We start from the raw sequence: 14,339 nt of genomic DNA on the forward strand, positions 1-14,339 counted from the left end.
AGATCCAAATTTAAGTAAGGGACTTCATTCCATTTAAGCATTGAAATTATAATCAAAGTGATAATTTGAATCAATATTATGCTTTAACATTCTTTTTCTCTGTCTTGCAAAAAAACATCTCTTCTACATACTTAAGATCTAAAAGCAAGATAATTATAAATGAACATGACTTACACAAGCAGCTTCCTTTTACATTTTTGAGAGTATTCAATGGAAAATAAGTGAATATCATATATCGTGAATATCCTGTATTTGCTTACCCTGGGTGTGCGTGGATCAGGTGGTCGAGCATATAACACATCATCTGCTACAGTTGTGTTAGCAGGAACACTTTCTGATGGCCTTGTTCCATTGTAGGTATGGAACCTACAAAAAAATTGTACATTGTGCAATGATCTGTAAGGTTTTTCAAACTGATTTATGACTGACATGTAGTCAAACTTCATAATTTCCAAGTCGTGGGGGTCACGAAAAAACTTATATCTAAGCATTCCAGGTTTAACAACAGAGTATAACTTTTGTATAATTTTTACTCGCAGAACTCAACTTTCGTTCTAGTTAAAGAAGTCTTCAGAACTAAATTTTTCGTTCTCGTTAAACAGGGTCTTCGAATTAACAGAGTTTGAAATAAGGAAATTTGACTGTATTTGTATAATATTTAATAATACCAGAAATGTTGTACAATTTAGTTTATTTTCATTCCCAACTTTTACTTACTTGCACACAGGGTTTAAAACCATAGCGAGTAATTCCAGGAGAGGGAACCAATCATCTGCTAGTTTGGATACAGATAATTCTATCATCTTTTCTGCATTCTTCAAAATACACCTCTGTAAGCAACACAATAGGAAACAGTCCATTATGCAACAGCAGTGTAGAAAATTTAACATTTCAATATTGTAATGTAGTTTTCTTATCAACATTTGTCAACATGTCAGAAAATTTTGTGATTTAGTTATCTTATCACCATATGCATAAACATGACAAACACTAACACATTTCAATATTCTGATGTGGTTTTTTATATATTAATTTAAATATTCTCAGCCATCTGTATGGCCAACAGTTAGGAGCAATATCAAGCAAGCACTGTAGGAGGTTTAAACTTGACAGGCCTTAACACACACAAATTATACATTTTAAAATGAATATTTTAGAACAAAAAAACACCAATTCTGGGCATCCAGTACTTCTTATATTGTTGTGGTTAAGATATATTCAATATTCTTAAATTTCAACTAATGATGAACTGTACTTACATGAATTTCATACTTCCAACCACTCACAGCCTCGTCTGTCATTATTTTCGTGAATGACGTATTCAGTCCTTCTCTAAAAAATCTCTGGCAATGTTCACTCCTAGTGTCCAATTCTGTAATGTCATTGTAAATCATAATAGCAATTGTGAATTTCAAAATATAACATGTAATATCATTGTAAATCTTAATAGCAATTGTGAATTTTAAAATCTACCAATCATTTTGTCAATGTCTTTTCATATTCTCCTAAATTGTATATATACATCACCATCATAAATGCTGTTGATATGATATGACATGATATTCACATTTCTTTTTAAACATATGGACAAGTCATGACAATTTTTCTGTTGAATGTATTTTGTGAATAATTTTCTCCAAATGCTGTTTAATACCCCCAAATGAAAAGGCACTTTTCATTTGATGATACATGTACATTGTGCTTGAAATAAGAAATTGCTTTTGCTGTCGTAAATTTACAAAATTTTACAAGATATTATTAAAAAAACAAAAGTAGGACTCACTTTCTTTGCAGAGCTTTATTGCAGCATCTAAAAGTACTTCAAGTTCTCCTTTAGGCAGAACTGGGACAACCCATCTGGGACGATTTATCATTTCGTCAAGTCTAGACAACTCCTGAACAGGAAAGTCTGGTACCTGACCTTCAACAAGTTCAACACCAACCATGGTAGTGTCATCTTGACTACCATCCACATCAGTGCTGGTTGATGACTGTCCTGGACTAGGTTGCTGTGGTTGCTGGGCAGACCCCGGGGGTTGGGGTGGTTGCTGGGGTGGCTGGGCTGCAGTTCCTGCTTGTCCGGCCTGTGGCTGTTGGCTTCCCCCCTGTGGCTGTTGTTGTTGTTGCTGTTGTGTGTTATCTTGGGGGGAGTCTCCCCCAGCTGGACTCCCTCTCATCACAATGGTCATTGTCTACAATGTCGTAGACTGTCAAAAACAAAAGTAGATACCTATATTTTAACACCATTATATGAACCACCTTTATGAATACTCACACTTACATATACTGACTTAAAGTAAATGTTCAAGATTGTTAATGTAACAATTAAATGATGCATCTAATTATCATAACAGGTTGTATGCATTGCAATTGTTTAATAGTCATTGTTAAGTTGACATTGTGATATATAATAATAAAATACTGATTATCTACCTTTACTCATGAAACAAAATAAGAATATATATAGCTGCCATCTTCCAGAAACATATGATCCAATAATTTGTCAAGCAGGAAATCAGGTTGGTTAAAAAATTGTGAGACAAGCATAATTTCTGCAAAATGTATTAAACAAATTTTCTCATTCACTTAAGTTTGTATACTGAAGGTAATATGCACATGCAAGAGTGAGTGCACATACCAGTAGACCATTTTTTTTTGTGTTTTCCAGATTTTATACAGACCTGACTGCTTATTGTCTAAAACTTAATATCTTGTTTATTTTTTCGTCCGTTTAGCAAAAACCAAAGAGTAAAATCTTCAACATAAAACTTTTATATACAGTGGAACCTCTATAAACCGAACATGCATGGGACATGGATATTTGTTCGATTTACAGAGGGTTCGATTTGGAGAAGTTGATCGAAATGACCGGTCGATTCCGGATATAATTGGTCGGACAATGTTTTGTTAGAATGTACCTGATTCAAAACCGGAACGCACGTACGTAGAAAATTTGGTTTGTGAAAGTTAATCAATGTATTTCCGACATTGGTATTGTCTTAAAAACATCACGGGTACGACCATGCAAAAACACCCTCCTTTGGGCCTCATTTAAATTAGATGCGAAACTCATGCTTCTAGCTCTACTTGCATTGAGGAGATAAAAAAACCGCCACGCTTTAATGAAGTGTGGCATTGTTTTGTAACTGTTGTGTTGATTATACACTAGGCCAACCGTCATAAATTAATGCCCCCTTTGGGTAAATATTGGATACTGGTACAAATCACCTACATGTATATGTAGGTCCTGAGGCAATTAGGCTTCACACAATACCCCTAACAGGTGTTGTTTCACAGTTGACTGGCCTGACCTTGTGTCATGATCGCATGATCGCTCAGGTAAGGCTGGTTTTCATAAGTAATTTTTGGTATATTTTAACAGGAACCAGACACAAAATCGGTCCAGTGTTCGTAATTCAGAGGGTCAGTATTTGGAATTTTTTTAATACTATAATAAAGAAGGACCAATTCCGTACAATGACGATTTGTTCGGTATTCAGAGGTGTTCGGTTTTTAGAAGGTTCGGTTTTCGGAAGTTGCACTGTAACACAGGATTTAAGATGAACTTTCCCTTACAGCTTTTATTTTCACAAATGAAAGAAGGGAAACAGCTCACTCAATTAAAGTTTTCAATGCTTGGATACTTCTAACAAATGCCTCCTAATTACAGTCTGCATAACTTTCAAAATAACTAACATATTATGTCATTTAAAAAAATTCTAAAGGATTATCAGTGAATATCACATTTCATATATCATTGATAATCCTGACCGATGCATTGATCATTATATGTAATCATGTCTTGTTGTAGATACACACTTCCAGTAGTGATAAGGTACATATGATATCAATTTCACAACAAAGACTTACCTGGTTATTGATTAGTGAGTATAATGATTTCACAGCAAAGACTACCTGATTAGTGATTATAACACAAACACAGCAGTTGTTCAATCTGTAAGTCAGTGTGGTCAATGTTTTTTATATTTGAATCACTGCACTTGGCCTTTGGTAATCTTGAATTGGGAACAATTTAAGAAAATTTGAATCATTGCAAACCTTTTTTAGTCTGAAAAAATAGTTGCAGCCTTGAAACCAAATTTTAATTTTAGAATTACCCTGTACCAGATTGGTAAGATGCAGGAGCAATGACAAAATTGGTTCTTCCGATGTAGTTGTACATGTAATTCTTAATACAAGTTTTATGTAATGCATGTACAGTTGCAAGTTAGTTTAATGTTCCAGACCAATAGGAAACCCATTCAGTGTGATGCACATGCAATCCTGATTTGACTTTGCATTTACAAAATGAAAGAACTTTACAGAACTGACATGATCAAACAAGTAGTTAATAGTGTTGATTACTTAGATATTAAATAAAATACTGATTACCATAACACTCCTACTCAAAATATTTTGATATTTTCCAGATAAAAAATATTTTATATCATTTCTGCTTTCTAAAACAATATCTATACTTTCTAACTTTTAGGAGTTTAAGCAATTACTTTCTGTGTTTTATTGTTTATGATTTCCATCATATAATACATATGTTACTAAAATATTGAGTGTTTAGATGTCTTTGAGCAAGAAAAATATAAGTACTTTACCTACATATACCTACCCAACACTTTTAAACATGTTTCGATAAAGGGAAAACAAACACAATTAATGCTGGCCTTATGAAATAACCCCCAAAAGATATTTAACATCTCTTCAAACTAAAGATAGTCTATTTGGTAAAACTGTATGTTTTAAAATGAGCTTGCAGTCCTATCAATAGTCATCACATCTGACTAAAAAACATTTCCAGAGCAGTATTTTTGTTAGTGAGACAGATGTCAGACTGAAATTACAGGTGTTTTCCAATAAAAATCCATTTCAATCCAAACACTTTTCCTGAGAATAAAGTTAACTGGTTTATCAAATATTGTGAGCATAATAACTCATATTTACCTAATGTAGTTTTAGAATAGCAAAATTTCTTCCTCCAACTCCTTTAAATTTCCTGTTTCAGTGGACATGCACTTAACCATTAAAATTTTAACCAGTTCTTTTTCAGTCATGAAATTCACTCAATATTGCAAGTTATATGTCAAAGTGAATTTAATCCATCAAGTGTTCCAGTATCACTTTTCACCTATGCTATTTATAACGCAGTTCATTTATACGCACAATGTAGTTGGCAGACAAAAAGTAATTTGAGCATTAACACGCATTCAGGTTGAAGTAACATAATATCGTGATGGCTACTGTAACACATTTAAGCAGTTACACCAGTATTCATGACTACGACACATACACTTTTACATTAAGTGTGATGTAAATGCTGGGAAAAACACCAAGGAATCAAAATCAGTCAAATGTCCGATCTTCAAGTTCAACGTCTGTAAAGAACATCGAGACAAAATCATTTAAGTTTCCATGAAACACGCAGTATAGACATCGGTGAAAAATATGGTTAGGAAACAAAGAACTAAAACGAAAGTAGCGGTGACAAACTTGTCAAATTACATTCGTCATGCAATCGGCGACTGACAATAAACATTCTGTCAAGATAAGCCCTTCTCAGACGGCAAATAATTTACGCAATCGATGACATTATGAGTCACCTGCGTCGTTTGCTAAATCATGGTGTATGCTGCTATATAATAAAATGCATCGCCAATGCAATGATGCTATACCAAAACACTGCAATCACACGATCTCGACTGAAATAACATAACCCTTCTTGTGTATTGCAGGAAATTTTAACCTTTGTCAATATGGCCGACATTTTCCGGTGATTCCACTTTCACATTACCAAAAAACATGAATTACGTGTCATACCTTGGTTTCACACAAAGACCACTCTGCGACCTGTAATATCTTGACTGCACAGTATCATCTGCGGAACAATTTGAAATATAAGTCCTGTAGAGCCATAAATACATATGACAGAAAGATGCAGCGATATTATGGTAATGAGACAATCTCGTACCTGTAAATTTCAACGAGAATACAATTATATCGTTTGATTCTCTCAATATCTATAAATTATGATAAAATTATAATATTCAAACGGAAATTTGAAATTTAGCGCATATTACAACGACAAAATCTTTTATAATTTACCTATCATGTTTCCGTGAATTCTATCAAATCCCGACGAACAAACATGGCGGCCTCCGTCAGCTTTAGATTGTCAAAGTCGAAGGGACTTTTATCGATTGCGACTTCGCCGAAATCTGGCGGGTGTCAGGTAAAATTACAGAAGCGCATCAATAACCATTAGCCATATGCTTCATATGCAAGAATTTAGACGGATTATATTTCTTCGCTTGCAGCACATCATCAAAACAATGTAAACAAGTGTAGGATGCAGAATGTCAGTATGATTATTGGATAAGGTCATTGGTCAAGCATCATTTGTCATTCGGTTTGATTAAATAAATAACGATTTATAGGATCAAAGTTTGTTTTTAATCGATTTGGTTTTACATGTAAATATGAAATATCAGACTGTTAATCAATAATCATGAACTCGGGGTGATTTGAGATCGGAACCTGTCGTCATGTAAGACATTTCGCCCTAAATTGTTATGCACCACGACGTTTCGCCCCAACTATAATGTCTTGACGACTCGTTCCGTTGTTAAATTTCAAAACGACGTTTCGGTCCAACAAGTAAAAAGGAAAAAAAAGAAAACTATAAACTTTAGTGACACTGATGTTAGAAACATTAATAACTTGGTATTATTAACCGACACCTGCAGACATAGCAGTCTAACATTAATAACTTGGTATTATTAACCGACCCCTGCAGGCTTAGCAGAGATTATTTTTTTTACTTTTCCCCAAAAAGCGTCCATGTTCTTTTTCATTGGGAATTATGTAATGTGCCATAAAAAGTAAAAAATGAAAATTTGGCTACATATGAAGCCATAAATGACATAAGGATGTTATATCGATATATACTATTGTGGGAAAACAGGTCACTAGCCTTACTATTAGATATATCAATGTTTATACTGTTATCGCTGTGGGTCCCTTTATTTATACCATCCTTTTTATTGTAACACCGGTATGATAGAGCTGTACACATTCTGCGTATGCTTCCGGTTGTGTATTGGCTGCTATCTGGATCCGCGGTGCAATCTGGGTTAACTTGGTTAACTAGATAACATTGCCTGTATATATGTGTATGTTGTGAGGTTTGCCTGACTGGATATAAACCATGTGGCGGCAGGTCCAAGGTTTATCTAAATAATTAGGGAGCTGTAGCACTGTCGTTATCAAGTGATACTCAGACCTGTATTAGGTATAAAATTAATCTTAATCAGTGGGTTTTGTTGTTAGTGAAGCTATACAACCAGATAGTTGGGTTTTACAGATGGTTTGAGGTATAGGCATTGACAATGGACACGTCTGATGTAGAAAGAGGTGTACAGTCTGATTGGGAGGGAGACCTTGAAACTGTAACGGTAGTAGATACATCACCTGTAGGTATGGCATCGTCAACTCCTATAGCTCCTGGGTACAACTTTAAACCTTTTAAAGTTAGACATAATCAAGATACTGTGTCCTTTCCGAATTTTCCCAAAATAAAGAATGCTACAGAACAAGCGATTAAAGGGGAGGGTGCGAGACCTAAGATAAAACAGGAAGTTATAACCCCTATTGTTAGGAAAGGCATGTCAAATGCAGACCAGTACGAGGGAGATACGGAGGAGGATAATACCGAACCACCATACAGGGATAGGAAGTTCAAAATTAGGGATCGACAACTTCCAGGGGTAGAAACTACCCCGCGAAATAGATCCGTAGGTGGTAGAAATAGGGACTTCACAAGTGATACCAGACGGGGGCACTCATTCGATCTTAACTACGGGGTAAATAGGAAAGAAAAACATCCTGATACTTTTAATGGTACAAGCAGTGACTGGCAGGACTATCTTGTTCACTTTGAACAGGTAGCTGCCTGGAATGGGTGGACAGATATAGAAAAGGCCCAACAGCTTAGCATGAGTTTAAGGGGTACGGCCCAGAAACTTTTAAGTAATTTGACCATAGGACAGTTGTCTGATTACCATTCAATAAAGCAATGTCTCACTCAGAGATTTAACCCAAAAGAAAGAAGTGTTGCACATAGGTGTACATTTAGGGGACAGAGGCAGGGTAAGAACGAGTCAGCGTCAGATTTTGGATACTCGTTGAGAAGGACAGCCTTGTTAGCGTATCCGGACCTTCCCTATAACTTCTTAGAATGTCAGGTAGTAGATCAGTTTATCAATGGCCTTCAGAATTTTGAAATGAGAAAAAAGGTAACTTTTAGTCACCCCAACACCTTAGATGAGGCCATTTCCTCTGCTGTAGAATTTGAGGCTGTAGCAGGTAGTTCGCCTAAGAAACCTGTAGAAACAGAACCTGTATGTTCCATACAGTCAAATATCAGAGGGGAGCAAATTTTGACCATAGAACAAATAAGTAAATTGATGGATCAAAAGTTGAAGGTTAACACTAAAAACAAAGAAAAACAGGATAAAAAGAAATGGAGTTCGAATTCAGACAAAAAGGGGGCCTGTTTATTTTGTAAGGAGGAGGGCCATTACATAAGAGAATGTAAAAGACTGGAAACTCTAAGGAAACTTGAAGAGAAATTACGCAAGTCGGAAAACTAATGAGGGCTGGGGTCACGGCCGAGATTCCAGCCTGTCAGGATACAGTAAATACAATAGGTATTGATAGGCCAGTAACAGAGTTGGGAGAAGAGACAAATCTAGGAGAACTAGAAAAGCAAGGGAAAGTGTCAGGTCAGGTTCGACAAGGGTTACCAGATGTACGTTTAGACAAGGGTTGTCTATATGCAGGGGTGCAAGTGCATTGTGTAACATGTAGAATGCTGATAGATACTGGGTCCCCTATTTCTGTTCTCTCCTACACAGAGTTTGTAAAATTGGGGCTAGGTGAAGAGTCTCTACAGAGATTTGAAACAAATCTCACCACGGCAGACGGTAACCAACTCGAGGTTAAGGGGTGTATTCCTTTAGTTTTCAAAATGGGATCAAAGGTATTTGAACAAACCTTCGTAGTTTCTAGAGTGGAAAGATTGTCTGGGATACTGGGAATGGATTTCTTAGCTAAATATCAAAGTGCGATTCAGCTAGAAAAGGGAATCCTAGTAACAAATCGGGGAAATGTTCAATTGAGTAGACAGGGCTTGGATAGTGACCATATAGTACTCTCTGTAATGAAAACAGAACAACCAATTAGGCCTAACGAGAGAGTCAATAAAATTGAAGCTAAACCTACATGTACTGAGGTAGTGGTTAAGATATCTAAAGGGTTAGATATTGAAATCAATAGTAAACTCCAGACAGGTAGTAGTACTGAGGATATAAACACTAACGAGGAGGACTCTAAGTTAGCAGAGGAATCGGGGGATGTCTCTGTATCAAACAATGGTCACGAGAAGGCTAACCTAGTTAGTAATGGTGTTACCTTAGTAAAAGCTATGATTGTCATGGTGACAATAGGATTGGTTGGGTTGACTTTAATTGGTATAATTATGTCAAGCATGTTATGTCACACCTGCCCTGTAGATACTACTGCTACACACAAAACCGTATGCTCAGAATTGATGATGATACTAGATAAGGAGGGGTTTTGTCAGGCAGCTCGGTTTGTTATAGCTGGTAAACCAAGGGTTTGGTTTCCTCCGTAACGATAGGTAGCTATCTTGGTAGTATGGTAGTCCATGTAGTTATTAGTTGTCAGGTGTGATTTATATATTTCAATTAATGATAATCATAAGGTCGTCCGATGGGGACAGTAGGGACAATCAGAGTAGTCAAGTAGGGACGGAAACAATTAAGACAAGGAGGGGGAGAGTAATTAAACCTCCAGTGAAATATTCCCCATAATTTGATTACTGGGGTGTAATAGATGTTCCTGTCAGGCAAACCAAACAAAATATGTTAGGCACTTGTTACAGGTAAAATAGAATAGAGGTTTGGATTAGTTAGATTCCTTTAGTTGAAATGTACATAGCAGATATAAATACAAGTATATACAATTAGTGGGTGTCGGGAGATGACATGTATTTGTATAGGGTATAATAAGGTGTCATCAGTGATAACGCCAATAACATACCTGTTTTTCAAGCGTGTAATTACCGGGAATATTAATTGGTTAAAGGTCGTAGGTATAGACCGACACTTGTTACTAGTAGGGGATACGGTACATGTGTCTGATAAGGAGAGTGTTAGGTGTGAAAGTTGACCCTAATTTATGTTGCTTTTATCTTAACAATGGCATGCTGTCCGGGCTACCCTAGTGCAGTCAGTGTAACCAATTTCATGGTTGTCAGGGCACCTAGCGTGGTGACACAACAGATGTCAGATAAGGATAATTAAAATATTTTGGATTAAGAACAGCGTAACCTTAGTTCATGCATATTTTCATTTGATAATTGTTTATGGATTTTCTTGGTGTTGTAAAGGATATATCATAGATACGATTAGTACAAAACTGGGGTTGACACTGTACCTTATCTGTCTTAGAACCATGTATTACCATTTAAAAGTACGATGGGAGGGGGTAGAATTTTGTTTGCAGCTTCCCGGGATGATGACAGTTTTTAAATACTCATTACTCGGTTTACCGTGGAACCCTAAAGACCAGAATTTCAATGGAACAAGTCCTGAGCATTAATGTGGACCTCGAGGAACTGTATCAGTGAATGTGACACCTGCCGGAAAAAGTTTTCTACCAAATGGAAGGGGACTCAACGTATAAAGTGCCACAAGCAAAACGGTACTTTACACAGCACAAAAGTTCAAAACCGCTACTTCAAGGATCCTGGAGACATACTTCCTCCACGGTGCGCCTCCGCGAGGAAACGGGAGTTATCGAAGTCCCTGGAGAAGAGAAACGCCCAGGACCACAGGAGGGAACCCGAGCCCCGGCCGGATCACGATTTACGGGAACTGGATTTTATTTTCGGACAATAAGTGTTATACAGTGAAAATTTACATTAACTGTGTTAAGCGTTATGCTATTCGATGTTCAATTTGATTCGTGTGGTCACTGCCAAATTACTGTGGATGTATGTGGGTTTTGTTCGGGTTTTTTTCAGGAAAATATTGACATTTGATGGCTGTAGTATGCCTATATTTCAGTTAAAACATATTTTCTTTGTCATTACTGTTTATAGGACACCTTTGGGTACGGGATATTACTTCAAGGTCGTCCAGGTTTCCTTGGGGGTCACGAGTAGTATAAATATATAGATAATAACGGGACATGTTACCTTTATAACTTAATGGTTCTAAGTTACCTGACACTAATTGCAGCATTGATGGGGTCCAAGCTTTTTAGATTGTTGTTATTCCATTGTTATAATAAGTGGTGTTATTTTTCATGGTATTTACCCGATATGGATGTTGTAATTTGTTGCCATATGGGAACCGGGTTGTGTTTACAGTTGTTGAACTGTTTACCGTTATTTCCTATTGCTTTCCTTAGTCATATATAGTTTTGTATGGTGTACATGTGTAAGATAGCTATGGTTGCTTGTCTTATAGTGATGACGTTGGAAGCGTGTCGATGAACTTAAACTAATCAGGTATTGTTTAATACCTGGATGGGCTTGTTATTGGAAATAGCAGGAGTTCTTTGATTGTTTTGTGTATCATTTATAGGTCATGTTTATATTTTGTTCTAAGTACTTAGTATACCTGGAGGTCAGTACTGCCTGCTCCGTAGGTGTTCTAGTGTCACTTAGTAGTGGATACTTTACACAGTATACCTGGAGGTCAGTACTGCCTGCTCCGTAGGTGTTCTAGTGTCACTTAGTAGTGGATACTTTACACAGTATACCTGGAGGTCAGTACTGCCTGCTCCGTAGGTGTTCTAGTGTCACTTAGTAGTGGATACTTTACACAGTATACCTGGAGGTCAGTACTGCCTGCTCCGTAGGTGTTCTAGTGTCACTTAGTTGTGGATACTTTACACATTATACTGGGATATGATGGTGTTGTTTTAGTGTAAGTTAATCATATCTAAGTGTATTTTATGTTTTGTTCATTCTTGGATTGGACGATTTGATAGCTTTTTAAGCTAGGTTTTAATATTGATATCTATAGAGGCAGAAGTGTAGTACTCATTCCAATGTTAGGTCCCTGGTAGATGGTAGTCTTGGTGACAAAGGTATATTTTAAGGAAAATGATACTTTGATCTTAAGGGGGGAGGAATGTGGGAAAACAGGTCACTAGCCTTACTATTAGATATATCAATGTTTATACTGTTATCGCTGTGGGTCCCTTTATTTATACCATCCTTTTTATTGTAACACCGGTATGATAGAGCTGTACACATTCCGCGTATGCTTCCGGTTGTGTATTGGCTGCTATCTGGATCCGCGGTGCAATCTGGGTTAACTTGGTGTTGACCTTTGAGATTGACCGGGTCTTGGTGAGTTGCCGGAAGACGTTCCGCGCTCACTGCGCATATGCCATGGATTTGGCCAATCGGAATGGGTATGCCACGTTGCATGTAGGACCAGGGGGCTGGGGTATAAAAAGGGACTGCACAGCGATAAACGGTGACTTGCATGGCCGGATAACCGGCCAACCCCTCAGGAGAGGATACCCTCTCTATCAGGCACTGACAACAGTGGCCACACAGTGCTGATAACAGCACGCGTACATTGCGTACGCACGTTAGGGCACTTAGGGTGTGTATACGTAGGGTGTGGGGCTGTTGCAGTGTTAGCGGGGAAGTAGGAGAATTTACTGTAGGAATGTTAGCTGTAGGCTCTGTCTAATTTACACTTGCTTTGTTTAGGCTTATATGTATTGTCTATATTCTTTAATCTGAATTCTATAATAAACCTATAGATAACTTTATTCACTGTGTTTGTTGACATTAATTAATTGCTCCGCCACATCCTTCGAACTTGGGTTAATAGCTGCCTGTAATCAGCTAGTGGGCGAGGTTCTCTCTGGGGACTTGTTCGCTGACCGGTGTCGGGAGATAGTAACGGTAAAAACAAACTATACGATCACACATATGGGATCTGTCTCTCCGACGCTGGTCGGGATTGACGCACCCCGGAGGGAACCCTATTACACTATGAAATTTGAGTGATCAACATTATGTTATTGTCAGAGTGTTTTCATTTTTTGCCTAGCAATAGGGGGGAAGTTGAGGTAAGATTTTGAAAACTTCACTTGGGGAGGGTACCCAAAGTTGGCAGTAAAATTGTAATAGGAGTGGAAAAATGCACGGCCAGACCGGGGTTCGAACCCGGGACCTCCGAACACTAGCCGGATGCTCTACCGATTGAGCTACCTGGTCGCCGATGATCGACCCGGTCCAGTTCCGCTACAAAATTAGGGTAAAATAAATCACTGCTTGGGAATTAAAAAAGAAAATAACAACGCTTGCTGTTACCCATGGCATGTTTAAGAGGCAACTCTACTAATGTGTGAATCCCTTAAGGGATTGGGGATTTGATTTTGTGTATGCATATCTGCTTGTAGTACTTGATGTGGAGATAGAGAGGTTGATAAACCTGCCAAGGTTCACTGTATTAAAATCTACTTCTTGGGGAGATAGGACAGCGGCTAATTAGATCAATTTGTCCAGACTCACCATATAAACAATTTCTTTGTAGTTCTCCTGGAGATTCTTCAACAGAAACTTCAGTGCATGTACATCATTGCAGTCCAAAGAACTATACTGGAATGACAGATCTGATGCTAATGAGAAGGTATGTTGGTATATATTGTGATGGTAAACGGATATGGGCATTTCAGCATACTCCAATAGCTACATGTAGCTTTTGTGGTTGTGTGGTTGAGTGTTGTATCTGTGTTCCGAAGTTAAGCAACATTGAGCGTGGTCAGCTTTTGGATGGGTGACCGCTCCGTTGTTCCCCGGTGCACGTTACAATATACTGGATATGTACACCTGTATACAACTTGCCATAATAAATATTCATGGTTTTATTGTTGTTTATTTCTTTTAAATGGACTCCCAGGGATGGTGAGAAACATGAATTTGTGTTTCACAGATATAACTTGATAAATAGCATATTGCATATCAAAATGATTTTTTATTTACAAAATTATATTCATATTTTCAAAAATTTTAGTCCTGAACACTTTTTTTAATGCCCCCATATGACCTTAGTCAGGGGCATACTGTTTTACCATGATTCCATCTGTTTGTCCATCTCTGAGTCCTGCCCTTGTAATATACATTAAAGCTTTTTTAGCTAGTTTCTTTTGGCAAACAATGAAAGTAAACAGTCCTACATTACTAATTTCTTGCTTTTATATCCCTTTGAGGTCTC

The 14,339-nt window shown here is 37.3% G+C and overlaps 2 protein-coding genes across 3 annotated transcripts in view; one reads left to right on the plus strand and one right to left on the minus strand.

Annotated features, from left to right (window-relative positions):
- Nucleotides 1–5,969, minus strand: part of LOC117342187 (probable ubiquitin carboxyl-terminal hydrolase FAF-X) — a 47,531-nt gene extending 41,562 nt beyond the window's left edge. For both annotated transcript variants that reach the window (XM_033904237.1, XM_033904236.1), the window contains exons 1-5: nt 5,830–5,969; nt 1,784–2,207; nt 1,260–1,372; nt 718–830; nt 261–366 (exon numbers count right to left, since the gene is read on the minus strand). In XM_033904237.1, coding sequence (XP_033760128.1) covers nt 261–366; nt 718–830; nt 1,260–1,372; nt 1,784–2,189 — 738 coding nt within the window. In that variant the 5' untranslated portion in view covers nt 2,190–2,207; nt 5,830–5,969. The remainder of the gene's footprint in view (nt 1–260; nt 367–717; nt 831–1,259; nt 1,373–1,783; nt 2,208–5,829) is intronic.
- A 179-nt stretch (nt 5,970–6,148) lies between these two features.
- LOC117342133 (propionyl-CoA carboxylase alpha chain, mitochondrial-like) overlaps nt 6,149–14,339 on the plus strand; it is a 32,099-nt gene continuing 23,908 nt past the window's right edge. Inside the window, exons 1-2 of the mRNA XM_033904143.1 lie at nt 6,149–6,241; nt 13,659–13,754. Of these exons, the coding sequence (XP_033760034.1) occupies nt 6,158–6,241; nt 13,659–13,754 (180 nt within the window). The 5' untranslated portion in view covers nt 6,149–6,157. The remainder of the gene's footprint in view (nt 6,242–13,658; nt 13,755–14,339) is intronic.

The sequence above is a fragment of the Pecten maximus genome, chromosome 14 (genome assembly GCF_902652985.1).
Source record: "Pecten maximus chromosome 14, xPecMax1.1, whole genome shotgun sequence".
Lineage (NCBI taxonomy): Eukaryota > Metazoa > Mollusca > Bivalvia > Pectinida > Pectinidae > Pecten > Pecten maximus.